The 27,942-nt window shown below is 33.1% G+C and overlaps 1 protein-coding gene across 1 annotated transcript in view; it reads right to left on the bottom strand.

The window, feature by feature from the left end:
- The window catches only part of LOC134722103 (E3 ubiquitin-protein ligase rnf213-alpha-like), a 148,554-nt gene that overhangs the window by 72,609 nt on the left and 48,003 nt on the right, over positions 1-27,942 (bottom strand). The window contains exons 22-42 of the mRNA XM_063585590.1: positions 23,935-24,130; positions 23,491-23,722; positions 21,161-21,316; positions 20,536-20,801; positions 19,931-20,099; positions 19,404-19,540; positions 17,214-17,411; positions 16,641-16,763; positions 16,205-16,325; positions 15,150-15,388; positions 14,431-14,513; positions 13,902-14,035; positions 13,410-13,496; positions 12,900-13,079; positions 7,149-7,309; positions 6,636-6,858; positions 5,400-5,570; positions 3,760-3,822; positions 3,108-3,217; positions 2,139-2,279; positions 401-563 (exon numbers count right to left, since the gene is read on the bottom strand). Of these exons, the coding sequence (XP_063441660.1) occupies positions 401-563; positions 2,139-2,279; positions 3,108-3,217; positions 3,760-3,822; positions 5,400-5,570; positions 6,636-6,858; positions 7,149-7,309; positions 12,900-13,079; positions 13,410-13,496; positions 13,902-14,035; positions 14,431-14,513; positions 15,150-15,388; positions 16,205-16,325; positions 16,641-16,763; positions 17,214-17,411; positions 19,404-19,540; positions 19,931-20,099; positions 20,536-20,801; positions 21,161-21,316; positions 23,491-23,722; positions 23,935-24,130 (3,353 nt within the window). The remainder of the gene's footprint in view (positions 1-400; positions 564-2,138; positions 2,280-3,107; positions 3,218-3,759; positions 3,823-5,399; positions 5,571-6,635; positions 6,859-7,148; positions 7,310-12,899; positions 13,080-13,409; positions 13,497-13,901; positions 14,036-14,430; positions 14,514-15,149; positions 15,389-16,204; positions 16,326-16,640; positions 16,764-17,213; positions 17,412-19,403; positions 19,541-19,930; positions 20,100-20,535; positions 20,802-21,160; positions 21,317-23,490; positions 23,723-23,934; positions 24,131-27,942) is intronic.

Genomic DNA, 27,942 nt, shown 5'->3' with positions numbered 1-27,942 from the left:
CAAAAACAAATTTTGTGAGTTAAGCCTTTTTCAACCGATTTTTATTGTTCCTTCTTATGTTGTACTGTTATACCACTGTGTCAGGTTAGGGGAGGTTGAGATCCTGCTAACACGTTTAACCCCGCTACATTATTTATGTATGTGCCTGTCCCAAGTCAAGAGTCTGTAATTTAGTGGTTGTTGTTTGTTTATGTGTTGCATATATGTTTTTGTTCATTTCTTGTACATAAATTAGGCCATTAGTTATCTCGTTTGAATTATTTTACATTATCAATTCAGGGCCTTTTATAGGTGACTAGATGCGTTATGGGCTTTGCTCACTGTTGAAGACCGTACAGTGACCTAAAGTTGTTAATTTCTGTGTTATATATGTTAAAATTACATTTTGTTGTTAAAATACCTTATCATATTTGTCCACTAGATGTGCCAACTTTTTATAGAAAATATCAACTGGTTGAACATTCTCTAGTCCTCCAAAATTTCTCAGTATAGAATGTTTTAGTTGGAACCATGTTGGTTTCTTCTTTGATTCTGACACAAAGCCATATAACATCTTCAGTAAACTAAAATAACAAGAAGGCATTAGACGTTGTGATAAGCATACCCAAGATTTTAAAAACCAATGTATAATAGACAAGACTATAGATTTTTTCCCTATAATTTTTATACATATAGTGTGTTTTTGTTTCCTTATGAGGGACATACATTTTTATTGACCATGGAGAGCTAGGGGAAAAGGAAATTTACCTGTGGGTAATGTGAGCAACCTTTAAGTTTTTCAAATCTTTAAATTACATTAGTTTGTTGTTTATAGTTGAATATTATTAGAAGTTATTTTTCATGAAAATTTATATAAACTGTTGATACATCACTTTTAACTTATCATGATGGGGGGGGGGGGGGGGGGGGGGGTTAGGACCTTTATAGGGACTCCGGGATAGGGATAGGGTGTTTTTCAGGATTGATCCTTTTAGGATCGGGGGATTCTTTTCTTGAATTTCAGGATGTGGGGATGTATATTTCTTTAAATTCAGGATCTCAGGATTTCATGTTTTTAAGCCCAGGATTTTGGGATCAGGATCCCTCCTACCATGCGTTGGATTGGTAGAAACCAATTTTGACCAGTATACAATCAGTCTTCCATTGACAAAGGGAAGTAATTTGTTTAAAGGTGTGTGATAATAAAATCAAATTGGCAAATGGACTATTGAATTGTACATCTTCTGTGCTAAAAGACAAAATAACTTGTCATATTTACCTGTAAAAGTACTACTAAAAGACAAGATAACTTGTCATATTTACCTGTAAAAGTACTACTAAAAGACAAAATAACTTGTCATATTTACCTGTAAAAGTACTACTAAAAGACAAGATAACTTGTCATATTTACCTGTAAAAGTACTACTAAAAGACAAAATAACTTGTCATATTTACCTGTAAAAGTACCACTAAAAGACAAGATAACTTGTCATATTTATCTGTAAAAGAACTACTAAAAGACAAGATAACTTGTCATATTTACCTGTAAAAGTACTACTAATAGACAAGATAACTTGTCATATTTACCTGTAAAAGTACTACTAAAAGACAAAATAACTTGTCATATTTACCTGTAAAAGTACTACTAAAAGACAAGATAACTTGTCATATTTACCTGTAAAAGTACTACTAAAAGACAAAATAACTTGTCATATTTACCTGTAAAAGTACTACTAAAAGACAAGATAACTTGTCATATTTACCTGTAAAAGTACTACTAAAAGACAAAATAACTTGTCATATTTACCTGTAAAAGTACTACTAAAAGACAAAATAACTTGTCATATTTACCTGTAAAAGTACTACTAAAAGACAAAATAACTTGTCATATTTACCTGTAAAAGTACTACTAAAAGACAAGATAACTTGTCATATTTACCTGTAAAAGTACTACTAAAAGACAAAATAACTTGTCATATTTACCTGTAAAAGTACTACTAAAAGACAAAATAACTTGTCATATTTACCTGTAAAAGTACTACTAAAAGACAAGATAACTTGTCATATTTACCTGTAAAAGTACTACTAAAAGACAAGATAACTTGTCATATTTACCTGTAAAAGTACTACTAAAAGACAAAATAACTTGTCATATTTACCTGTAAAAGTCTCGAAGACCAAAGAATTCCCTCATTTCTGTAGAAGCTTCTTTAAATAATTCCAAATAAGAGTCTGCCATTGGGTGTATCATTTGTTCTATGTGTTTCAATACTTTCTGTTTCTTTGTTGTACATATCCCTCTAATAATACAAACAATTTCACATAAATCATTTACATTTATCCTTAAAAGAGGAATACATGATCATGACACAATTCAACTTTTATTTGTAAATCTATAAGTTGTTTTGTACACAGTCATGTATTGCATTTACATATACTCAAGAGCTCTATTTGACTGTATTGCCCCATTTATGAGCATTATGTTTTCTGGTCTGTGTGTCATCAGTCCGTTCCTCCCTCTGTCCTGCTTCAGGTTAAAGTTTTTGGTTCAGGCAGTTTTTGATGAAGTCCAATCAACTTGAAACTTAGTTAACATGTTCCTTATAATGCAAAATAAAAGATTTTACCCCATTTTTACAGTCCACTGAACATAGAAAATGAAAGTGTGGATGGGGCATCTGTGTACTCAGGACACATTCTTGTTTTTTTTTTATAGAATAAGTAATAAAATGTATTCCCAATCAATTTTACTAAAAATTCCTATGCTTGATGACCTTGAACTTTGTATACATGAAGAAGTTACATTCAGAAACTTGTTATACACAAAACAAATACTGTGTCTTTAGCTATAATAAATGGAGATAAAGATGATATCTCCAATTGCATATAACATTTTAAAGGGACATAACTCAAGAACAGAAAAAGTGATGAACCCATATTCGAACTTGATCAGAATTTTGTGGTATGAAAACACTTGGTTGAGGCAAAACAAACAAAAATATTTTAAGACATATAGATGAAAGAGGGTAACACTTAATGCCCCCTCTGCTGCAATGGGGGCATAAAAAGGAAAGAAACAGTCATATAGTAATCAGGTGTTTACATTACGAAATGATCTATATACACACCTAGCACTTTCAATAAGTTCCGTGATATCAGGAACTTCTCTCTGTACAAGTATTCCTCGATTCATTTTAGCTGGATCCAGGGCCCAGTTTGATATACCAATGAAAGCAACCTGCAAGTATTAAAGAAAACATATAATGTGCTAGGAAAGTATCAACACTTAATAGATATGCACCAAAACTAACTCAGCATGGTATTAGCAATTTAACCTGCGAGGCTTCCATTCTTTGACTGTCAAAATAATATTCATATAAGATTTAGAATATTTTATTTTATTTCTTTTTATAGTTTACTTACATACTTACAATGAACTTTCTCTTTCACTTTCAGTTGCTATTTATAACGTTACTTACCATTTTAAAATTGAGTCGTTAAAATTTATCAATAAATTTCAGCAGCAGTCCCTAAAGTGTTGTTGTTATAAGACTCTCTACATTTTATGTTTTTTATCATAACGACCCTGCATACCGGTCTCAGGTATCCACTTCATGAACTCTACCATACTACAAATTCACTAGGCGTTGGTTCGCTTTTTGAAATTTATTTTATTTAAAGTAGTGAACATAGCTTTTAGATTATGAAGCAATTATGTAAGTTAAGTACACAGTTTTAATTTTGTCTATTCATATCTAAGCAGTAAACAAAAATTTTTACCTTTTTATAGGGTGCTGGTTCTTCATCGTCAGGGCAACCGTCTTCAAGGAGAGGATGTAAGGTCTAAAAAAAATACCAAAAAAAACCTGAATTGTACATTAATAAGATCATGGTAATAATGTTTTTTTTTAGCTTTTTATGATCAGATAATAACTGCTCAGTATGAACAAGAGGCTCTCAAGAGCCTGAATCACTCACCTTAATTTTTTTTGGTTAAATCTCTCATCAATGATTATTTTGGCTTTTCAATTTATTTAAATGTTCTTTGAATCGTCCTATTTTCTTCAAAAGCCAAAAAAAAAACATTTTCTCCTATGTTCTACTTTATTCATAGGAGCTATGTTTCTTGACATACAAGGAAATAAAATATAAAATTTATTTTAGATACTCTGAAACTCATTTAGCCTAAGTTTGACTGAAATTGATACAGCAGTTTCAAAGGAGAAGATTTTTTAAAGTAAGTCAACATGATGAACAAATTGTGAAAAAAGTCTTTAAAGGGCAATAACTCCTTAAGGGGTCAATTGACAATTTTGGTCAAATTGACTTATTTGTAGATCTTACTTTGCTTAACATTTTTGCTATTAACAGTTTTTCTGTATCTATAATAATATTCAAGATAATAACCAAAAAAAACAAAATTTCTTTAAAATAATCAATTCAGGGGCATTATACCTGAAAAAACAGTTACCCAATTCGGCTGAAAATTTCAGGACAGGTAGACCTTGACCTAATAAATACTTTAACTTCTTGTCTTATTTGCTCTAAATGCTGGAGTTTTTGAGATATAAGCCAAAAACTGCATTTTACCCTGTGTTCTAGTTTTAGCCATGACAGCCATGTATTTAGACAAAATAGAAAATAAAACACAAACTTTATTTTATACACCCTACTGATCATTCAAATGAAGTTTGGTTAAATTTGGTTGAGTAGTTTTAGAGGAGAAGATTTTTTAAAGTTAGCAAATATGGTGAACAAATTGTGAAAAATTGTCATTAAAGGACAATAACACCTTAAGGGGTCAATTGACATGTTTGGTAATATTAACTTATTTGTAGATCTTACTTTGCTGATCATTTTTGCTGTTTACAGTTTATCTTTATCTATAATAATATTCAAGATAATGACCAAAAACTGCCAAATTTCCTTAAAATTACCAATTAAGTGGCAGCAACCCAACAATGGGTTGTTTGATTCATCTGAAAATTTCAGGGCTGATAGAATTTGACCTAATAAACATTTTTTTATCCCATGTCAGATTTGCTCTAAATGCTTTAGTTTTTGAGATATAAGCCAAAAACTGCATTTGACCCTATGTTCTATTTTAAGTAATGGCGGCCATGTTTTTTTAAGGATCAAAAATCGAAGCACAAACTTAGTGCAGGATAATCTAGGGAACAATCATGCTAAGTTTCATCCAAATCCATTCAGTAGTTTCAGAGGAGAAGATGTTTGAAAAATTGTTAACGACGACAGACAATGACGACGGACGCCAAGTGATGAGAAAAGCTCACATTTCCTTTTAGGAAAGGTGAGCTAAAAAGTAGACTGAATTCTGCTTGTATCTAAAGGTTAAGGTAACTGCCCTGGTTTAATTTAAAACAAAAAAACGGAAAAAAATTAAAAAGTACTATAATTACCTTCAAAGGCATTCTGGGAGAATCTTCAGCCAGACCAATCTCATCCAATACAACAATAGATACAAATCTATCTAATGGTTTACCTTTCTGGAAGTTAGCACATTGTCTGAATGTACCCACAATACCTTCTGGTACTGACAGATGACTGCATTGAAAAGATACCATTTGTACCTGCAAAAGTAGTCAGAGCATAGATTTAGACTTTATACATATACTGTGGTAACAGTAGTTTTCAGGGACTGTTCCAGAATTAAAACCAACTGGAGCATAGACACACTATTTTTTGGAACCCAACCATTCATAATAAAAGATTTTGAGTATTTTTTAAACAAGATTGTCAAGAAGCTACAACCACCAACAATTAATAAGTTTGAGAACATCCCATTCTTCCACTCCCATCAATTTTGAAACATTATAAACAAAAGTGCACACTTCTTTACTCAACATTGATATTATGTTGTTAGTCCTTAATATAAAGAGTTACTACTACTATCACATAAACGTAACATGATCCATGAAAATAATGTCAACTTCATATAAACCAGACACAAACATAAATGTACACCTTACAAATATGCAATACACGAAATATAGTTGACCTATTGCTTATAGTTTCAAAGAAATAGACTAAACCAAGAAAACTAAACATTAACAAATGAACCATGAAAAAGAGGTCAAGGTCAGATGAACCATGTCAGGCAGACATGTATAGCTTACAATCCTTCCATACAACAAATATAGTCGACCTATTCCTTATTAAGGCCCAAGTAAAACAGACTAAAACACAAAAACAATGAACCGTGAAAATGAGGTCAAGGTTAAATTAAATCTGTGAGACTGATATGAACATTATAAAAAAATTCCAAACACCAAATATAGATGACCTATTACATATAGTATAAGAAAAAAGACCAAAACACAAAAACTTAACTACTGTGAAAGTACTTTAATTCGTGGATATCAATTTTCGTGGTTTGAGTAATATTTACATGTCGCAAAAGTCGCAGGCTGGACAAAAATGTACCCAAACTTTTAAAGAGAAATGATAGTTCGCAGACAGTTGTAATAATATAACTATTAATCAGCAACATAGGTCCTCATAATCAGCTATTTGTTAACTTATTCTCAATAAGACCTCTAGCATTAAATTAAGATAATGGATATACAGAAAATGCTTTCCCAACAAGTCAGTCTAAGACCTATTAAAGATCTCTAAAGACATATATGATATATCACCTGTTTGTAGTTCTTGAAGAGTTCATTCTGAGCAGCATTTCCTTGCATGGCATCAGCTACTATGGTCTTAGCTAGAGATTTAGAACTTCCAGGTTTACCAACCAAGAACATAGGAATTCTCAACTCTATACACACTATCATCATAAATACATTCTCCATTAAAGCCTGGTTCTTCGCTATGTTTGGTGCTAAGCTAACACTATCCAAGAACACAGACTGACATCTGTAATTATATATAGAGGAATGCTTGATCAAATGCTTATTTTTTCACTTTTTCTATTCTATTACTCTTAAAATTTATGTATTTTTTTTCGTTACTTTTGCTGAAAATGGGTGAATATCTGAGATTCTTTTCTGTTTCTCTTTCATTGAATCAAGCAATAGTTTCTCATAATAATTATTATAACAATTTTTGTTCATTTCTATCTTGCTTCTTTATGCTATACTTTTTAATCATTTGGACTATACAAATCTCTGCCATTATGTAAAAGTCTGTTTATTTTAAATGATTACTTTGTAATTTCGTCATCGATCTGATCAGCACCTCCTGGTAACACCAATGGTTGTGTGAAATACATAGCAACTGTATCCCTGTATTCTTTTCTGTTCTTTAAACAGGCATGGTAACAGACTCCAAGGGCAAGCACCAGTGATCTGGTCACATCATCTATTTGCTATAATAAAAGTTTTATAAATAATTATGAAATGCAAGATTTCTAAGAAGATTATAATCGTATCTAAAATAACTATGCTTATTTCATTACTCACATATTACAGATGCAACATTTTTATATCTAGGAGTATATATGGTTCTAGGATATATTTAACTTGAAGTAAAAATTCCTTCACAACATTGCTGTTATTATTGTTTTTGGTAGGCAGCTTACTTATATATATGTAGTAATTTAAATTCATATAAGCATAAATATTATTTATATATACTTTCAGTCTTTAATTTATTTTTAGTATAACTTTTTGCTGAGTAATCATATGAAACTTTGACAAACATGGTTGACTGAGTTACTAAGAAGTATTTATATTTAGACAGGGAAAAAACCCACAGATAACAGAAGGTACATGAAAATGAAAAAAACAAAACAAATGATAGTTCCTAATGAAATGTACATAATGAATTGATAGATATCATAAAATTGTTTAGAAATTTTGTCTGGTTGTTCACCTTTGTGTCGTCTGTGATATACTTATAACAAGAATGTGTCCTCAGTACACGAATGCCCCACTCGCATTATCATTTTCTATGTTCAGTGGACCGTGAAATTGGGGTAAAATCTCTAGTTTGGCATTAAAATTAGAAAGATCATATCATAGGCAACATGGGTACTAAGTTTGAAGTAGATTGGACTTCAACTTCATCAAAAACTACCTTGACCAAAAACTTTAACCTGAGGCCGGACAGACGGACGAACGGACGCACAGACCAGAAAACATAATGCCCCTCTACTATCGTAGGTGGGGTATAAAAACAAGAATGTGTCCCCAGTACATGGATGCCACTTCCTCACTAGCATTTTTATGTTCAGTGGACCATGAAAATGAGATCAAATCTCTAATTTGGCATTAAAATTAGAAAGATCGTATTATAGGGAAAGTGTTTACTAAGTTTCAATTTGATTGGACTTCAACTTCATCAAAAACAAACTTGACCAAAAATTTTAACCTGAAGTGGGACACACGATGGATAAACAGACAAATGAACAACAAATAGACGCATAGACCAGAAAACATAATGCCCATAAATGGGGCATAGAAAAACATATAACAAGACATGTGCTTGTTAAATGCTACCAATGTAAGGACGTCTCCCACTACTGATGTAGCAAATAAAGAATCCTTAAGGGCATATCCAACAGTTTCAGGGGAGGTAATAACAAACGTAAACGTCGTTTATTGTTTCCCGTAATTTCACGGTGTTTCAACGACGTCATAATGGCCGTTTGGAAAGAGCGGTTTCTTTCCTCATTGGAAATGGCACGGCGGGAATCGGCAAAAAAATCATACAGAATATTAGCAGAACTAGAATTCAAAACTAAAAGATATCTTTGTCCATTTGGTCTATCATAAAAGAACTGCAATTATCTTAATCATTACTAGACCATACTCACTTAAGTTTCCGTTTTATTAAATTATCTTCAATACAGTAAAAAACAACGAGAGCAAATGCATAATGATTTATTATTGCATAAGAAAGTAGCACAAATTGTAATTAGTTCTTTATCAACTTTTTCCGAGATTTTGTCATCCAGGATAGAAAACTTAAAGTTTGGTTTTACGTGAGAAAGATGAAAAAAAAGGTTTCTTGAGAAAAAATAAATACGGCGTAATATAGCATTTATCATGCATCTAGCTTTGCGTTGAAGTGCTAATAGATATACAGTAGCTCTTTAAATGAATATGAACTTTAACCGGTAAACAAAGTAAAACAAAAGATGACACAGTAATAAAAAAATATTGAAATAGGAAAACATTGTAATATATACACTAACATACAAGTAGAAAATATACGACGATGTTGGTGTTTACTTATGTATGAGGAAACAAATATAATTTAAAAATAAAACACAAAAAAAACCAGTGTAGGTGTCTTTACTAATTAGACACGCCCTTTTCAGTCAGTAGGTCCATAACATGATGGGAAAAAAAACAGCCTTTGACAAAATACCATAATTCAAAATGGGGAGGGGGGGGGGGGCTAATAGCTTTACTCACGATTTTGATCATCATTCAACTTTATCTAGTACGGCATACGTTTTACCGCTAGTACACTCTTTATATCTTGATAATGTATCAATCGATCCACTCTCGCCTCGTCGTAGATATGCGTGATATATTTGCCACTGGAGCACGGCAACAATCAATTCATCAGTTTCATATAGTGATGCATAATCATTAGTTCTCAACTGATAATTGTCTCAAACAGTGTTCCAGTTTTGGTTTTTTATTTTTATTTTATATCTTATTTCAAAACGATAATTTTAGAATTTCTTTCCGCATCTTTCTCTTAGAATTCACTTTTTTGAATAATCAATAATAATATAGAGTGGGGTGGTCAATTTCGCCATATCTTTCCATGTTTTCTTCAATTTATGTTCAGGTCTTTATGTTTTTGAAGTATACTGATATTTCTATATGAAGATAACTTCAAATGCAAATTATTCCTAGCTTGAAAACGTGTTAGTTTTGAGAAAAATCATCTGAAAAGTGTGATTAAAGGGTGTTTGAAATTTCCTGATTTTTTGTCAACGGGGGACACATATTCGCCGTTTTTGCATATCTATTTTAAACCAAATAACTGCAGCTTTACACAATATTTATCAAATAAATTTCATTATAGATGAATAGCAGACATTTGAAAGGTGTAAAAAACTGATCTTTTGGGCAATCAGTCAAGAAAATAACTAAGAAATATTTTTTTGATTTTTTTTTTCATTCAGGAAATTGGCTGTAAACCGATGTCCGTTTTTCGGTCCTTTGCGGTTGGTTCCGAAATTATGTCTCATTTTCAAAAATAACCATATTTGTTTTAAAAATATAATTTATCGGCATATTTCTTCCATTTCAACCATCCTTTGAAGTTTTTACACCTTAAAATTATAAAACGGCGAAATTGTGGTCCACGGCGAATATGAGCGCCCCACTCTAGTAGTCTACATCAGTGGTTACATTGTATACAGCCAAACTATGTAGAAAGCAGTAGAACAGAAAACAATTTCCATTGTGTATAAATGCAATAACTCATATATTGAAGCGTAAAACCACGGCAGTCAGGCTCGTTTAGGTGAAAAAATACTGTCACAGTTTCAATTTCATATACTTATATAAATTATAGTAAATATGTCATAAAAGCAAAAACACACGAAAAAATGTCCACAATTTATTTTAACATTCAACATTTTTCGGTCGTTTTGTTTATGCTCAAGTTAATGTCAAACTGATCTGTTTTGTTCAACAAAGTATGTTTTCATCTACAACTGCAAAAGGCGCAACTTCAATTTTCATGTGATCTTTGTTGTTGTTTATAGATTTTATTCGAAGTTCCTTTATCCCTTCAATCATTTATTTAGATGGCATTTTAGCGTATAGATAGCGCGAAACTCTCCTTACTCTATGCATCTGATATTACGACATTTTTATTTCGACTAAATGAGGCTGCAAATTTATACATCCGAGCAGCTAAACGGCCGCACCCAATTTTAGCAAATATATACAAGTAACTGTTGGACAGGAGCAGTACTGAGACGGAATAGTTCTATACCCAATCAATCCATTTTTAATGATAAAGATTTTAAAGGTATACATTAATACGTCAGCAAACCAACGACACACGTAATTCAAAACACTAAGAGTTAACATACAGATTTGTGTTATAGCTAGAAGCCTGTAAAGAGAAAAAGCCAAAACTGCAACAGGAATATATAATACGGAGTGGGTGAGATTTTAGACAAGTGTTTGGTTGCAAAATTTCACGTGCTCTTTATTGATTTCGATATGTGAAATTATATAGACAGTGTAATGTAAATCAGTGTAAGACAAACACTTCTTTGTAAAGTAACGGTAAAATAAATAATGACGACGGACGTCAAGTGGCATATTAAATGAAAAACATCAAATGTAAATATAATATGAAAATTAACCCTGCTTTGTACTATAGACCGACACACAGAAACGGACTTCTAACGTGTAGTTCGTTTGTTGTAAAAAGTAAAATCACAAAAATACTGAACTCAGAGGAAGAGGGATGAAATACCGTATACGATAGCCGGGGACTATTTTAATAGTTTGTTATTCCATGGTTTGCTAAACCGAATAATTCAGTACCTCCCCGTAATCGATCTCTCCTACTTGCTAGGTAGTAATCGTAGATCAGCGGAATATAACGACTGAATTATTCGGGTTAATGGTTTGCATGTTTCACACCCGGGTTTCACAATTTTGACGAACACTATAGAAGAACTAACTGAATTATTATCTCGTTCATATACTGGTCCATTATAAAGAAGAAGAGGCGACATGACTGCTGTCGAGACAACTATCCAACAAAGTCACAGTGTAAAAATACATTTGTCTGCAACACCGTCGCACTGCCTATGAAAAATTAGCGGGAACTATAACGTTACGTTCCGAAACGTCTTATTTTTGGCGCTATTTGTGAGGCTTACGGAAGGGATTGAGTAAACAGTATGATATTACTCGATTTTTCTCAAAAACGAGTACGGTGACAAATATTTTTCAAAACGTTATGACGTTCCATTTTTTTCAAAGAATAACATATCTTACTTTAGTCAAATCGACACCGTTAGAAATATTTAAAAAAATCTAAAATGTGCATTTCAAATGTTCATTTCTTACCGTTTTTGGGGGTAATCCTGACGTTTTTGGCTTTATTTGAGTAAGAATTAATTCTTTAAATGGTCAAGTTAGATTTTTCTAACCATCTTGAATTATTTTCCTTAAATTTGAGCCCAATTATATAAGTATATTTTGATTAAAAAATCATATTTAAATTTTTTAAATAAAAAACGTTTTTTACTCCAAAATTCCAAAAATGTTCAATTTTCAGCAGCATTTTTTGCAAAAACGAAATCGACAACATATATTTTTTGGGGCAAAATTCGATTCTCTGTCAATTGAAGAATAAAATATCTTAAAGGGAAAAAATTCTCACCGTCAGAAATAAACTGTTGGATATGCCCTTAAGTAAGGATTGGTTGTAGTTTTTCCTTTTCCACAACGGCAAGTTGGGTCAATTTTTCTAAATAAATTTCAAAAGACATACTCACATTTACAATATGAGGTGTTTCACATTTCCCTGATGGGATGTTTCACATTTACCTGGTTGGATGTTTCACATTTACCTGATGAGCTGTTTCTAATTTACAATATGGGTTGTTTCACATTTACCTAATGAGCCGTTTCACATTTACCTAATGAGCCATTTCACATTTACCTAATGAGCCGTTTCACATTTACCTGATGGGGTGTTTCACATTTTCCTGAGGGGAAGTTGCACATTTACCTGTTGAGGTGTTTCACATTTACCTAATGAGCCGTTTCACATTTACCTGATGGGGTGTTTCACATTTTCCTGATGGGAAGTTTAACATTTACCTAAAGAACCATTTCACATTTACAATATGGGTTGTTTCACATTTACCTAATGAGCTGTTTCACATTTACAATATGGGTTGTTTCACATTTACCTGATGAGCTGTTTCACATTTACCTGATTGGGTATTATACATTTACCTGACAAGGTGCTTCTACATCCATTGCTTCATCCTCCGAATCTTCATCTGAGTCTTCTGCATCATTCATATTGTGAAGTCTCTTGAACAATAACTGGTCTTCCCTACTTTGTCTATAGAACCAACTCATCATTTGTAAAACTCTCTCTACATCCCTCAAGCTGACAAAACTGCACTCATCCTGAAATACAAGTATATTCTATTTAAATCAACTTTTATTTTACCAATACATTGTTTCCAGTTAGTGTTACACCTATATAAGCATATGACCAGATAGGACACCATATACCACCATCACTATCATATTTCCATGTTCATTGAACTGGTGATCAAAGAAAACCATTATTCAGCAAAAACATTCAACACTTGATAATGAATATGTTGTGCTGTTTCTCCAATGCCCTGCTAACATGTTCAACCAAGTAACAATAAGTCAGTGCCTGTCCAAAATCAGGAGCCTGAAATTCTATGGTTGTGTTTGTTGCTGTTTTCATTCTAATCAAAACTGTACCTTTTGATCTCTCATAAAATCTTGAGATACAGTGAGTATCTTGCTCAAAGTTGTCTCTATTCCAGAAGGTAGTTCTCCATTTTTTATCTGAAAAATTAATAATGAATGAAATTATATCATTTGTATGAAATTAAGTAATCATTAAAAAGATAATTCCTGTTAACAGGCACTAATTCATTAAATGATTTTTAAGTATTTCTTGCATTTTTGTTCAATAAAATTATGAAAACTCCAGAACAAGTTCTTAATATGAAATGGATAATATAGGCTTTTACTAAGTTTAGTTCAATGGCAGAAGCAGATGTTTCAATTTCATTTGTGGATTTCTATGTTCAGAAAGTGTTTGTCTTCTTTGTAAGTGAAGTGTTAAATTCACATGACTTTGTGTACACCACAAACATTAAGATAATGATTTTGTGTACAGAGCAACACAATACAGGCCTGATTTTTAGCCTTAAAACAGAAATTATTATAACATTGTGAAGTACATACATATCTGAGAACCATCTGTTTGATATACATTTCCTCTACATCTGTGTTTAATTGTCCAAAGTCCCAGACTAGGGGCAGCATACTTTGAGGGAGTGGTTGGACACGGTATACTAAGTGTCTCATTGGAATTCTCCCTGTAAAATATGTCATGGAAAATACATTGCTGATTGATTGATATATTTGTAAAACAAATCAATAATCAACCATTTTCCTATATAAAACATAAAATGGAAATCGGAATTTGAAAGCCAATTGAAAGCTACATCTTATAGCTATTAATTTTCCTTAGAATTATACATGTATATAAAGCTGAACATATAAAATTGAACCTGAATAGTAAACAGTTGATAAAATAATTAGTTTCTTATATTTCCTAAAATATTGACCATAAAAGTTTTCTGATAATCATGCTTTGGTGTATAAAGGAGACATTGTAATATAGTTAGCCAGTCAGTTGATAAAGGAAGACAATTAAATTTTGTGTAATCTTTCAAAATATAAGATAGCTAAAAATTAAGTGCTTACATACCAAGTTTGTCTGTAGTTTTGTCAGAACTAACATAATATCCAAGTCCGGCCTGTTCCAATCTCTTTATCAACTTCTCAGAATGTCTAAATTTTGGATATAAAAAACAAAACAGCTGTAGTTATTTCAAATGCCATACACCTTTGATTTTATTCATCTTTTATATTTCTTTCCATGTATGTTTAAATATACTATTGTTACTTCGATGGAGAATTGTCTCATTGTCCCTCATACCACATCTTCCTATATCTATATATATTTGTTTATAACAAGAATGTGCCCATAGTACACCAATGTCCAATCCACACTATCATTTTCTATGTTCAGTGGACCATGAAAATGGGATTTAATCTCTAATTTGACATTAAAATTAGAAAGATCATATAATAGGTATAATGTTGATTAGACTTCAACTTTATCAAGAACTACCTTTACCAATAACTTTTACCTGAAATGAGACGGACAAATGGACAGACGCACAGACCAGAAAACATAATGCCCATAAATTGGGCATAAAAATGTTTAATTCCATAAATTCATCTATGATAGGTACATAACTTGCAAATATTAATTTATAAAACCTAAATGAAATTGTCTTTGAAAAAAGATAAATAATAAAAGCAATTTTCTGCTACTTTTGTTTTTTCATGTACATGAATAAAGATTGATTGGTTTCCCTCCAAGAGATTTATCACACATGATATCTTCAGTATAAAACTTACTTTCTGTATGGATTACAAGCTGCCACTATTTTCAGCCTCTCATGAAGATTAATTTGTTTCCCTCCAAGAGATTTGTCACACATGATTTCCTTGATAACACCAATGGCTTCGGTTGTATTCGCTTCATCAAAGAATAATACAGTGTCCATATTTTTATAATTGGCAGAATTTATACTGGCAATTTCTTCTGCTTTTTTCACTTTTCTTATTATATCAGACGGCTTTGTTCCGCCATGAACCTGTGCAAAGAAAAAACATAGAAGGTTATCAACGTAATACACACATAAAATGTTGTTTTTTCCTACATTTAAATCGCACACTTTTAACAAGTGAATCTGTGAGCTACTACTCAATGATGAAGAGCTATACTGCTCACTGATGATACCCCCGCCGCAAGTGGATAATTTTAATAGTAAAAAATATGCAAGTGTTCAGTAAACAGGAAGTTGTTGAGTAATGAATGTGAAAACGCATCACACGGTATAGTTGACTTATTTAAACCCTGAAACAAAATTTTAGAAATCCTTGTATTGTAGTTCTGAGAAAAATGTGAAAAAAAATATTCCTGGGGCAAATGGATTGATGGACTGAAGGACGGACAGATGGACGGACGAACTGACAAACAGACAGAGGTAAAACAGTATACCCCTCTTTTTCAAACCGGGGCGGGGGTATAATAAAAACAGCCGTGGTGTAGTGGTTAGTGCATCGGACTACTAACACAAAGGTTCCTGGTTGGATTCCCGTTTGGGATGAAAATTTCAGGAACTCAATTTTCGGCTCTCCCTTGACACCATTTGCGAGTATGGTCTTGAGGAAACGATGATAGTCCGTCGGACGGGGACGATAAATGGCTGACCCGTGTTAAGAGAGAGCCATATCTCTTGCACGTTAAAGACACCCTTGTAGATTTCAAAAAGGAGTAGGCTAATGCCGCTACAAGGCAGCACTCGCACCCGCAAAGTGGAGAGGGATTAATATAAGTTGCAAAACTTGTTTCCCAATCCACTATAAATAAATATGTTTAAACTAATAAAAACAGACCTTACTCTTACCTTCAAAAGAATCATATTTTCTACTTTAACCCCTGGAGGTTGCTGAAGCGCACACATAAATTTGATAAGGCGAGTTTTACCACATCCAGTCTCTCCCATAATGATAACTGGTATGTCACATCTGAAAAAATATTATATATTGCTTAATAACAAGAATGTGATAACTTTCCTGAGGGGCTGAAAAATGAAACATTTGATATTGATTAATAGCTCGGAGAAAATTTACTACTAAATGGAATAAATGGAATAATACAAGAGATGATGTGATAGTTGAAATGTTATTATTTAGAGAGCTTGTTTTGACTGAATTATTTCAAATTATCAGCATCCTTATAGATTGTTTCATAGTGTGGATCTGATGATATATATATCAAACAAAATTAAAATATTCAATGTTTGTTACAAGATCTTTTACCTGGAGAAAATGTTTTATTACCTGAATCTCATATATATAGCCAGAATTTTCTTCACATTGTCTGTTGTCAATTCATATGACTCGTCAGGGTCATGCGTATACTCTAGTCCCATCACGTTACACAGTTTATTTATTTTCTCATGTCTGAAAAAGTCAAATTTCCTTTATTAATGCTGCTCTTTTCTTCCATAATAGGTTAAATCAACTAATTGTTTAGATTACTTTGCATTAAGGCAACAAAGGCAAAATGTTGACATGATGGATATACATTGATACCATGTAGAACAAAATCTGAAAGTAAAGAGAGTTTTGAATTTTTCAATGGTTAAGGTATCTTTTTGACGACTAGAGGCAATTCCAAATTTTTACATTTAGTCCTATCCATACCATCAAGTAAAACAAAGTAGACAACAAAAACTTCTACTAGAAAAAATTAAATGGCACCTCTAAATAAAGTTTCCAGTTAATATTTTTAAGACAGATAGAAATCTATATTGTAGAAAATGCAGTATATCTCTAACTGACATTAAAAAAACATATTCAAGGTAATCCCCTTCAAATTCCATAAATAAAGCATAATGTAAAGTCACATACCTAGGCAAAGCATCAAAGTTTTCTGACAGATTGACCCCATTTCTAACTAAAGCATCGAACAAGTTTGGTTGAATGATAGCCGTCTCTAGGACTTTCCCGGTTTGCAAATCTACTAAGTTACCACTTCCTCTTTCAATGTTGAACCCAAGGAATGTCATGCTGTGTTGGTCTGGGTTGAAGAATAAATAAGGATGAGGGCTGAAAAAATATAATATATACTTGTTGTGCCGGCAAGAAATTGGTTCCTTAATTACATGTACATCATTTGTACAAATATTTCCTTTTTATGATCCATATAAAATGAGTTAAAATGGTGTCGAATGTTATATTGTTATTACTTATTGTTGTTAAAATATTTCGTTATTCACATCCCTGTTAAATCCCATCTGGTTCCATTGTAAGTTATCTGTTTGTTTACATCTGATGTTAAAGTACATTTCTGGAATGTCACCGGAAATTGATGTGTTTACATGTCGTTTATATATGTTGAAGGGACCCCAAAATTAGTAGTTTACGCTTGTTATGTAATAATTATCACTTGATGTTGTAGGAATCGTAGAATTGTGTCCTTCTATATTGTTTGCATACTTATTTATACATGTATTAGGTCTTATTCTGTAATTTTTAGTCTACTTTCACTTTTAACTTGTCATTCAGAATGTCCATTTTTGTCTGGACACAACCACTTCAGTATGGAATTTCACTTACATTATATTATGTCACAGCTTTTATCCTGCATTTCTAACTTTGTAATACATTTAAGTATCCATCTAGTTAGGTGTGAATCCTTTGTGAAGTCTGAATTATTTGTAATATTGTGCATAAGTGCCCGGAGGATACTTAGAACCACCATCTTTGCGCAAATGAGCAAGTTTGCCCGGAGATCGCAAACCGAATTATTTGATTGGTCAATATTATTCTATATATAAAGCGACGTCAGCGTACTCGTGACGTCATTCTACTCAGTTCACTTTCTTGAGACACGTTAATTTTAGTCGCTTAAAGTTTAACTTTTAAAGTATTTCTTATAATGTCGCAGCAGAATATTTCTTCTGATGTAGCGATGGTATGTTTGCGTGATAGTTTAATATAATCATGCCTTTTTAGGTATCTTTATTTGAGTGTTTCTATTGAAAGAAACCAGTCTTTTATTTTATTGGCACCGAGAGTCAATCGAAGTTGCACTGGGTGCATCAATATTTATTTAAAAGCTTCCATGGATTATTGATCCTTCATAGAAAAGTTATGAATTGAATTACATTTTATATTTAGATGATTTTACCAATCAACTGATTCTGTTACTGCATTTAATCCGTTTATAACGGTATTCAAATTTAGTGGTGCTTCCAAGTTTGGATTTGGCGCACCACATCTATTTTCGGTGTCTCTGCACCGTACTATAAGGCAAAATTTATATACATTGCTATGGCAATGCACCTTGATTAGAGATGACCCTTTATTACTAAATTGTAAACCTTGGTGCAACAGCACCTCGTTTTTATACTGTCACTTGAACCTCGGGTGCACATGAACTTTGGGTGTATCTGCACCTTGGTGCAATCGCACCTCATTTATATACCTTAATTGAACCTTGGTGCAACCGCACCTCATTTAAATACCGTAACCTAAACCTTAGGTGCAAGTGAACCTCAGATGTTTATGCACCTCAGCGGAAATATAGCAAGTTAGCTAGGAGTATGAGAGTGATAAATCTCATACCATTTTAAGTTTTATGTATCCTCCTGGGACTCCTTCTGTTTGTATATAGATATCATATAAGTCTATAGTATAATTATTTACTATTGTCAAACTGCATAAATTCATGTTGTGCCTTCCTTCTGAAATAAACAGGGTGTGGACTTTTATCAGTTTTATGTCTCTGTGAAGCCTAAACAGTTAGATTTATATCAGCAGATTGAACCCCTTTTTAGAAGTATATATTTAATATATATACACCTTGATATGACTTGGTTCTATAAGCGGTCAATGTGCTGACTGGAGATACACGCCTGTGGTGGTGATGCAACATACTGTACAAAAATTGCAATTAAAGTAAGGGAAAGTTGCTATAATATATCTTAAGTCCATTACCTTTGATCTTTCTCTCTATTCTTATCCTTATTCTATATCCATAATTTATTATGATTTCATATTGCACAATTTGGTTCATTTATTATGATAAAACATTACCTAGTTTCCCAGGTTCTCCTCATTTTGTACTGTTGTACCACATCATCCTCCTCCTCTTCCTCCCCCTGACTTATCTGTCTTGTTAACAGCTGTATTGGAGATTCTTCACTCACTTCCAAAGACCTCGTAGAAAAATCCTGCAAGTAAATATTCCCATCAAATCACTTTTTCTTAGCATGCACATGTTCTAATTGATGAAAATTTTCCCTGTTAAAATTTCTGAATAGATTTTCACTTAAATCTATTGTTTTTATCTATTTTTATGTTAAAATTACTTAATCTACACTTTTTAGAATAATAGTGAATACAATATTTTATTACACACTAATAAATTATAATTGGAATGAGTCTTTTCAAAATCACAATACTTCTATTGCCAATAACACCCAATAACAATACTAGAAATACATTCTATATTTTTTTTTGTGTCATTATTCTTTATAATTTTTTATTATAACTAATAGGAATACATTTTTTAGCATGGCCTTTAAAAATATTCAAAAGCTTATGTTTATAATCACACTCACTCTGGACATCTGTATAAGAAATCTCAGTACAAACTTAGAGAATCCTGGTAAATCCTCAGAGGCAGCTAAACCAACAAAAGATGACACCTCAAACTCTCGTAACTGTTTGTTCAAGAAACTAACAAAATGATACAACTCTGACCAAGATGGATCTCTAATACCGCAGTGTCTAAAAATAGAAAATGTCCTCAAAATAATATAATACTTACTAAGATGAATCCAATAAACCACAGTGTTAGAAAATATAATGCTCCTCATATCTAAAATTCTATCTCATTTTTTCTGTCAATTATAATTAAATTTACATATCTTAAATTCCATCAATAAACAATAAATGGGCAAAACAGGCTGTCTATAGTATTTTATCTATCAATAAAAAAAAATTTCCAAAGAAATGTTCTGTGTTTATATGCATTCCCCACAATCAAAAGAACACACATTTTTAACAAGGGTTTTATTGCTGGATAGGAGAAGTCAGGTTGCTCAAGAATATGACTTTTTTAATTTTTGAAATAGATCAATACAACATAAACCTTATCAGCATATTTGATTTAGTAATCTATCAGATTCCTATTGCCTTTATCAATAATAAAATTCAAACAAACCTGAGTAAGACAACTAAACAATCCTTTTTATCTCCTTCTGCCTGGCTAGGATTAACACTGTCAAGTTTACTGTTAGTGTCAAGCCTCTTAAGGTATTGGTATGGTCTCTGGAATGTTTTACTCCTGAACTCTGTATTATCAAACAACCTATCATGAATTGTATTATCATCAGGCTGTCTTAGGATGTCTAGACTTTCTTGGGGAGATCTGCAGATTATGTGGGGTAAAATGTCTAGGCAGTGGTGTAAACATTTCAGCTTCCTTCCCTGCAATCATAAAAAGGATCATTTATTTAAAGAAAGCAATCTTTCATATTCAAGTTTGAGGTTCATTAAACTAGAAGTTCTCAAGACCCTGTGTTGCTCACCTGTACTTACTGATGCTTTGGAAGTGTTGTAAAATAAGGTTAACATTATAATTAATAGTATTATTGACCCTTTGGGCCAGGTGAGCTAAAAATAAGAGGTGCATTATTGCATGACATGGTTAAGATTGTAAGAAACTTTCACTGATTGATTGATTATTTCTTGCTTAATGTCCAGTGGCAAATATGTCATGCATATTCAGTACAAGAAAGTTTCATTAAACTATGATCAGTTTTTTAGAAGTTATTAGAACAACTTACCTCTTTAACATGTATATCAGTATCTCTGGCTAGTAGAGGCATGGACTCGATAATGTAGTAGTCCAACTCAGATCTCCTCCATACATATCCAGAACTATGGTCTATACATCCTAGTATCAACAACTGGAAAAGGAACACATCTACTCCTTCTTGGACCTAATTCATATAAATAATATACAAATAGAAAAATTATGATTTTTAAAATACTAAAATCAAAAATTTTCCGTCATCATTCCCTCCCAGTAAGATGCCTGAGCAATTCTAATTGTGCTAAACACATGAAATGTATCGGTGTGTAATGTGTTCAAACCTCATGAGATATGTCAATGTGGAATGGTGTGTAAGTACTAACCTCATGAGATATGTCAATGTGGAATGGTGTGTAAGTACTAACCTCATGAGATCTGTCAATGTGGAATGGTGTGTAAGTACTAACCTCATGAGATATGTCAATATGGAATGGTGTGTAAGTACTAACCTCATGAGATATATCAATGTGGAATGGGTGTGTAAGTACTAACCTCATGAGATATGTCAATGTGGAATGGTGTGTAAGTACTCACCTCATGAGATATATCAATGAGGAATGGTGTGTAAGTACTCACCTCATGAGATATGTCAATGTGGAATGGTGTGTAAGTACTCACCTCATGAGATATATCAATGTGGAATGGTGTGTAAGTACTAACCTCATGAGATATATCAATGTGGAATGTTGTTTAAGTACCAGGGATGGGGTAATCGTAATCTGTAATCGTAATCGATTGTAATTGATTACATTTTTTCAAGTAATCGACAGTAATCTGTAATCGAAGACATTTTCGATTACATGTAATCGTAATTTAATCGATTACAGCAAGAATTTGGATGTAATCATCGATTACTTTTCGATTACATTTTGATTACTTTAGTAAAATAGTTTGATGATAAACAATCTATTTCAGAGGTAAATATGTATGTTATCACTTTGAAGTACAGATAAAATGGTATGCATCAACAATACTTGAGAGTTAAGCAACTGCCTTATTTCTATCTTATGATTGTCTCAAGCTGCATTATGAGTAACCAGATCCCCTGCCTAAATTTAGTTTGTATCTAGCTCTTTAAAACAAATGGTGTATGTGCTTGTCAATAATTCAAGAGCTTTAATATTAAAATAATAAATTAGATTTAAAATAACAAAATAGATCTTAGATACGAAATGTGTCTGTCTTTCGTTAAGTTCTGTACTACATTTTTAAAAGTAGTACAATGTAGTATGCTTATTTGTATTAAATTTCCTGAAAACATAATTTTTAATCATAGTTGAAATTTGAGCTTAGAATATATATTCAGTTGATTTCTTAAATGCTATGATATACATATATATAAATTGAATTAAAAAAAGAATAAAAAATCCTTTTAACATTAATGAACCAATGGCAATGCATTGCAATTCTTTTTAGAAATAGATAGATGTATCCCTTTGACACTATAAATATATCCTAATTAGATGATCAAAGTCTTCTAATCAATAACAAACATAGCTTGTTTTTATTTCAATTAACTTGCGTCTAATTAAGAAGGAAATTTACAGTATTTAGCCCCAGGTTATAAATTGTAATCCAGTGGCAGGTAATTCTGTAATTAGGGTTGTTATCCAAACAAAAGGTTTAAATTATGCATGTCATTATGAAAATAAATTTTGATCTTAAAAATTAGCTGAACTAATTAATTATTTTACTTTTTTTTTTATATTTCCTTAAACATTATAATTAACTATGCTAAAATAAATTTTTTTAAAGAGTAAAAAAAAAGCTAACTGAAGTCTGTAAGAAAGCAAAATTTTTGAAAAACAATTAGTTATGAACAAGTAATTGTTGCAATGCGATGACATCTTTCATTTATGTTGAAAGTAAAAATTTCAAGATTTTTTAAAATATTTCTAATCTTCATTAAGAGATTTGATTTAAAAAAAACAGCTATTAACTTATAATTTAGAATCAATGCTTTAAATGATGCATTTGGTAAAGTTCTTAATTTCCACTATACAATTGTTGAGCAATATACATGTGTAATTGTGTTTATTCATGTTATTTTTTTGGTGAAATGTTGAGCGTGTAATCGACAGTAATCGAAAAGTAATGTAATTACTTTTGATAAAGTAATCGATTGTAATCGATTACATACTAAAATTTGAGTAATCGATTATTAATCGATTGCACAAAAATCCTTCATGTAATCGATTATTAATCGATTACATTTGTCAGTAATCGTGCCCATCCCTGTTAAGTACTCACCTCATGAGATATATGAGATATATCAATGTGGAATGGTGTGTAGGTACTAACCTCATGAGATATGTCAATGTGGAATATTCTTGGTCTGTATTTTTGTGGAGATAAAATTTCTTCCTTGAAAACATCCATTATTTCATCATTGTTTAATGTCTTCTCATGAAGTGGAATAGTAATACTGTTCTGTGTAGAGGAGACTTGTTTCACTAAACTCTCTACCATTCTTTTCTTGTAAAGGGACTTCCCCACGCCAGCTCTCCATGACTTTACAACACGAACACTGCATCTGAAAGAAGGTACAATAACATAAATGCCAATGAAAAGTTTTAAAGAACCTAATATAAATAAGTTTGAGTAATTGAATACATACCAAATATTTACTTTCACAAAAATTTTATTTTTCCTAACATTCATAAATGGCCCTATTAGTTTGTGACCATCAGCAGTATATACTACTGTTACTTATCAAATCTTACTATTTAATTTGTAATGTCATACCTTTCATAATCTACAGTTGATGCAGGTATCAATTCTTTGTCTGATTTGTCCACTTTAAACTTTGTCAATAGATATTTCCTGACCATGTTGACATCTGTATGTAAGGGAGGTTTGTGGTATTTGTCTAGAGCAGCTACTATTCTGGATCTGTACTCATTCTCACTACTACATATTACTACCAATCTATACTTTAGACCTGCAATATACATATGGAAGGACTTCTAATAGTTATCTCATAATGGTTTTTATACTTATTGTGAGCAACATTATGAGCTAAGCTAAATGAGCAAAATGTGCTTATTATTTTGAGTTCAGTTTCTGATGTCCAATCTTTGGTTTCTGTGTGGCACTTTGTGGAATTATGCATTGCGGCAATTTGCCATTCCTTATTTTCCTCTTGCAATAGTTTTGGCTTTTTCTTATTTTCATTTACAAGATAAGCCTTTATTAACAGTTGATATGACATTTTCACTCATAATGTAATTTATGTTTCTTAAAGTCACAAAATTGTATGTAAATATTAACTTTACTGTCAGCTTTCCTGAGATGTCTCTCTAGGGAGTTCTCTCCCTTGTCACTGACATCATAATTCAACAGATCTTACCTTTACTGTCAGCTTTCCTGAGATGTCTCTCTAGTGAGTTCCCTCCCTTGTCACTCACATCGTAATTCAACAGATCTTACCTTTACTGTCAGCTTTCCTGAGATGTCTCTCTAGTGAGTTCTCTCCCTTGTCACTCACATCATAATTCAACAGATCTTACCTTTACTGTCAGCTTTCCTGTGATGTCTCTCTAGTGAGTTCTCTCCCTTGTCACTCACATCATAATTCAACAGATCTTACCTTCACTGTCAGCTTTCCTGAGGTGTCTCTCTAATGAGTTCTCTCCCTTGTCACTCACATCATAATTCAACAGATCTTACCTTTACTGTCAGCTTTCCTGATATGTCTCTCCAGTGAGTTCTCTCCCTTGTCACTCACATCATAATTCAACAGATCTTACCTTTACTGTCAGCTTTCCTGAGATGTCTCTCTAGTGAGTTCTCTCCCTTGTCACTCACATCATAATTCAACAGATCTTACCTTTACTGCCAGCTTTCCTGAGATGTCTCTCTAGTGAGTTCTCTCCCTTGTCACTCACATCGTAATTCAACAGATCTTACCTTTACTGTCAGCTTTCCTGAGATGTCTCTCTAGTGAGTTCTTTCCCTTGTCACTCACATCATAATTCAACAGATCTTACCTTTACTGTCAGCTTTCCTGAGATGTCTCTCTAGTGAGTTCTCTCCCTTGTCACTGACATCATAATTCAACAGATCTTACCTGTACTGTCAGCTTTCCTGAGATGTCTCTCTAGTGAGTTCCCTCCCTTGTCACTCACATCATAATTCAGCAGATCTTACCTTTACTGTCAGCTTTCCTGAGATGTCTCTCTAGTGAGTTCTCTCCCTTGTCACTCACATCATAATTCAACAGATCTTACCTTTACTGTCAGCTTTCCTGAGATGTCTCTCTAGTGAGTTATCTCCCTTGTCACTCACATCATAATTCAACAGATCTTACCTTTACTGTCAGCTTTCCTGAGATGTCTCTCTAGTGAGTTCTCTCCCTTGTCACTGACATCATAATTCACCAGATCTTACCTGTACTCTCAACTTTCCTGAGATGTCTCTCTAGTGAGTTCCCTCCCTTGTCACTGACATCATAATTCAACAGATCTTACCTTTACTGTCAGCTTTCCTGAGATGTCTCTCTAGTGAGTTCTCTCCCTTGTCACTCACATCATAATTCAACAGATCTTACCTTTACTGTCAGCTTTCCTGAGATGTCTCTCTAGTGAGTTCTCTCCCTTGTCACTCACATCATAATTCAACAGATCTTACCTTTACTGTCAGCTTTCCTGAGATGTCTCTCTAGTGAGTTCCCTCCCTTGTCACTGACATCATAATTCAACAGATCTTACATTTACTGTCAGCTTTCCTGAGATGTCTCTCTAGTGAGTTCTCTCCCTTGTCACTGACATCGTAATTCAACATATATTACCTTTACTGTCAGCCTTCCTGAAATGTCTCTCTAGTGAGTTCTCTCCCTTGTCACTCACATCATAATTCAACAGATCTTACCTTTACTGTCAGCTTTCCTGAGATGTCTCTCTAGTGAGTTCTCTCCCTTGTCACTGACATCGTAATTCAACATATATTACCTTTACTGTCAGCCTTCCTGAAATGTCTCTCTAGTGAGTTCTCTCCCTTGTCACTGACATCGTAATTCAACAGATCTTACATTTACTGTCAGCTTTCCTGAGATGTCTCTCTAGTGAGTTCTCTCCCTTGTCACTGACATCGTAATTCAACATATATTACCTTTACTGTCAGCCTTCCTGAAATGTCTCTCTAGTGAGTTCTCTCCCTTGTCACTCACATCATAATTCAACAGATCTTACCTTTACTGTCAGCTTTCCTGAGACGTCTCTCTAGTGAGTTCTCTCCCTTGTCACTCACATCATAATTCACCAGATCTTACCTGTACTGTCAGCTTTCCTGAGACGTCTCTCTAGTGAGTTCTCTCCCTTGTCACTGACATCATAATTCAACAGATCTTACCTTTACTGTCAGCTTTCCTGAGATGTCTCTCTAGTGAGTTCTCTCCCTTGTCACTCTCATCGTAATTCAACAGATCTTACCTTTACTGTCAGCTTTCCTGAGATGTCTCTCTAGTGAGTTCTCTCCCTTGTCACTCACATCATAATTCAGCAGATCTTACCTTTACTGTCAGCTTTCCTGAGATGTCTCTCCAGTTAGTTCTCTCCCTTGTCACTCACATCATAATTCAACAGATCTTACCTTTACTGTCAGCTTTCCTGAGATGTCTCTCTAGTGAGTTCTCTCCCTTGTCACTCACATCATAATTCAACAGATCTTACCTTTACTGTCAGCTTTCCTGAGATGTCTCTCTAGTGAGTTCTCTCCCTTGTCACTCACATTGTAATTCAACAGATCTTACCCTTACTGTCAGCTTTCCTGAGATGTCTCTCTAGTGAGTTCTCTCCCTTGTCACTCACATCATAATTCAGCAGATCTTACCTTCACTGTCAGCTTTCCTGAGATGTCTCTCCAGTTAGTTCTCTCCCTTGTCACTCACATCATAATTCAACAGATCTTACCTTTACTGCCAGCTTTCCTGAGATGTCTCTCTAGTGAGTTCTCTCCCTTGTCACTCACATCATAATTCAACAGATCTTACCTTTACTGTCAGCTTTCCTGAAATGTCTCTCTAGTGAGTTCTCTCCCTTGTCACTCACATCATAATTCAACAGATCTTACCTTTACTGTCAGCTTTGCTGAGATGTCTCTCTAGTGAGTTCTCTCCCTTGTCACTTACATCATAATTCAGCAGATCTTACCTTTACTGTCAGCTTTCCTGAGATGTCTCTCTAGTGAGTTCTCTCCCTTGTCACTCACATCGTAATTCAAAAGATCTTACCTTTACTGTCAGCTTTCCTGAGATGTCTCTCTAGTGAGTTATCTCCCTTGTCACTCACATCATAATTCAACAGATCTTACCTTTACTGTCAGCTTTCCTGAGATGTCTCTCTAGTGAGTTCTCTCCCTTGTCACTCACATCATAATTCAACAGATCTTACCTTTACTGTCGGCTTTCCTGAGATGTCTCTCTAGTGAGTTCTCTCCCTTGTCACTCACATCATAATTCAACAGATCTTACCTTTACTGTCAGCTTTCCTGAAATGTCTCTCTAGTGAGTTCTCTCCCTTGTCACTCACATCATAATTCAACAGATCTTACCTTTACTGTCAGCTTTCCTGAGATGTCTCTCTAGTGAGTTATCTCCCTTGTCACTCACATCATAATTCAACAGATCTTACCTTTACTGTCAGCTTTCCTGAGATGTCTCTCTAGTGAGTTCTCTCCCTTGTCACTCACATCATAATTCAACAGATCTTACCTTTACTGTCAGCTTTCCTGAAATGTCTCTCTAGTGAGTTCTCT

Source organism: Mytilus trossulus, chromosome 6 (genome assembly GCF_036588685.1).
Source record: "Mytilus trossulus isolate FHL-02 chromosome 6, PNRI_Mtr1.1.1.hap1, whole genome shotgun sequence".
In the NCBI taxonomy this organism is placed as follows: Eukaryota; Metazoa; Mollusca; class Bivalvia; order Mytilida; family Mytilidae; genus Mytilus; species Mytilus trossulus.
Note: the sequence above shows the minus strand (reverse complement) of the source record. Positions and strands in the feature narration are given on the sequence as shown.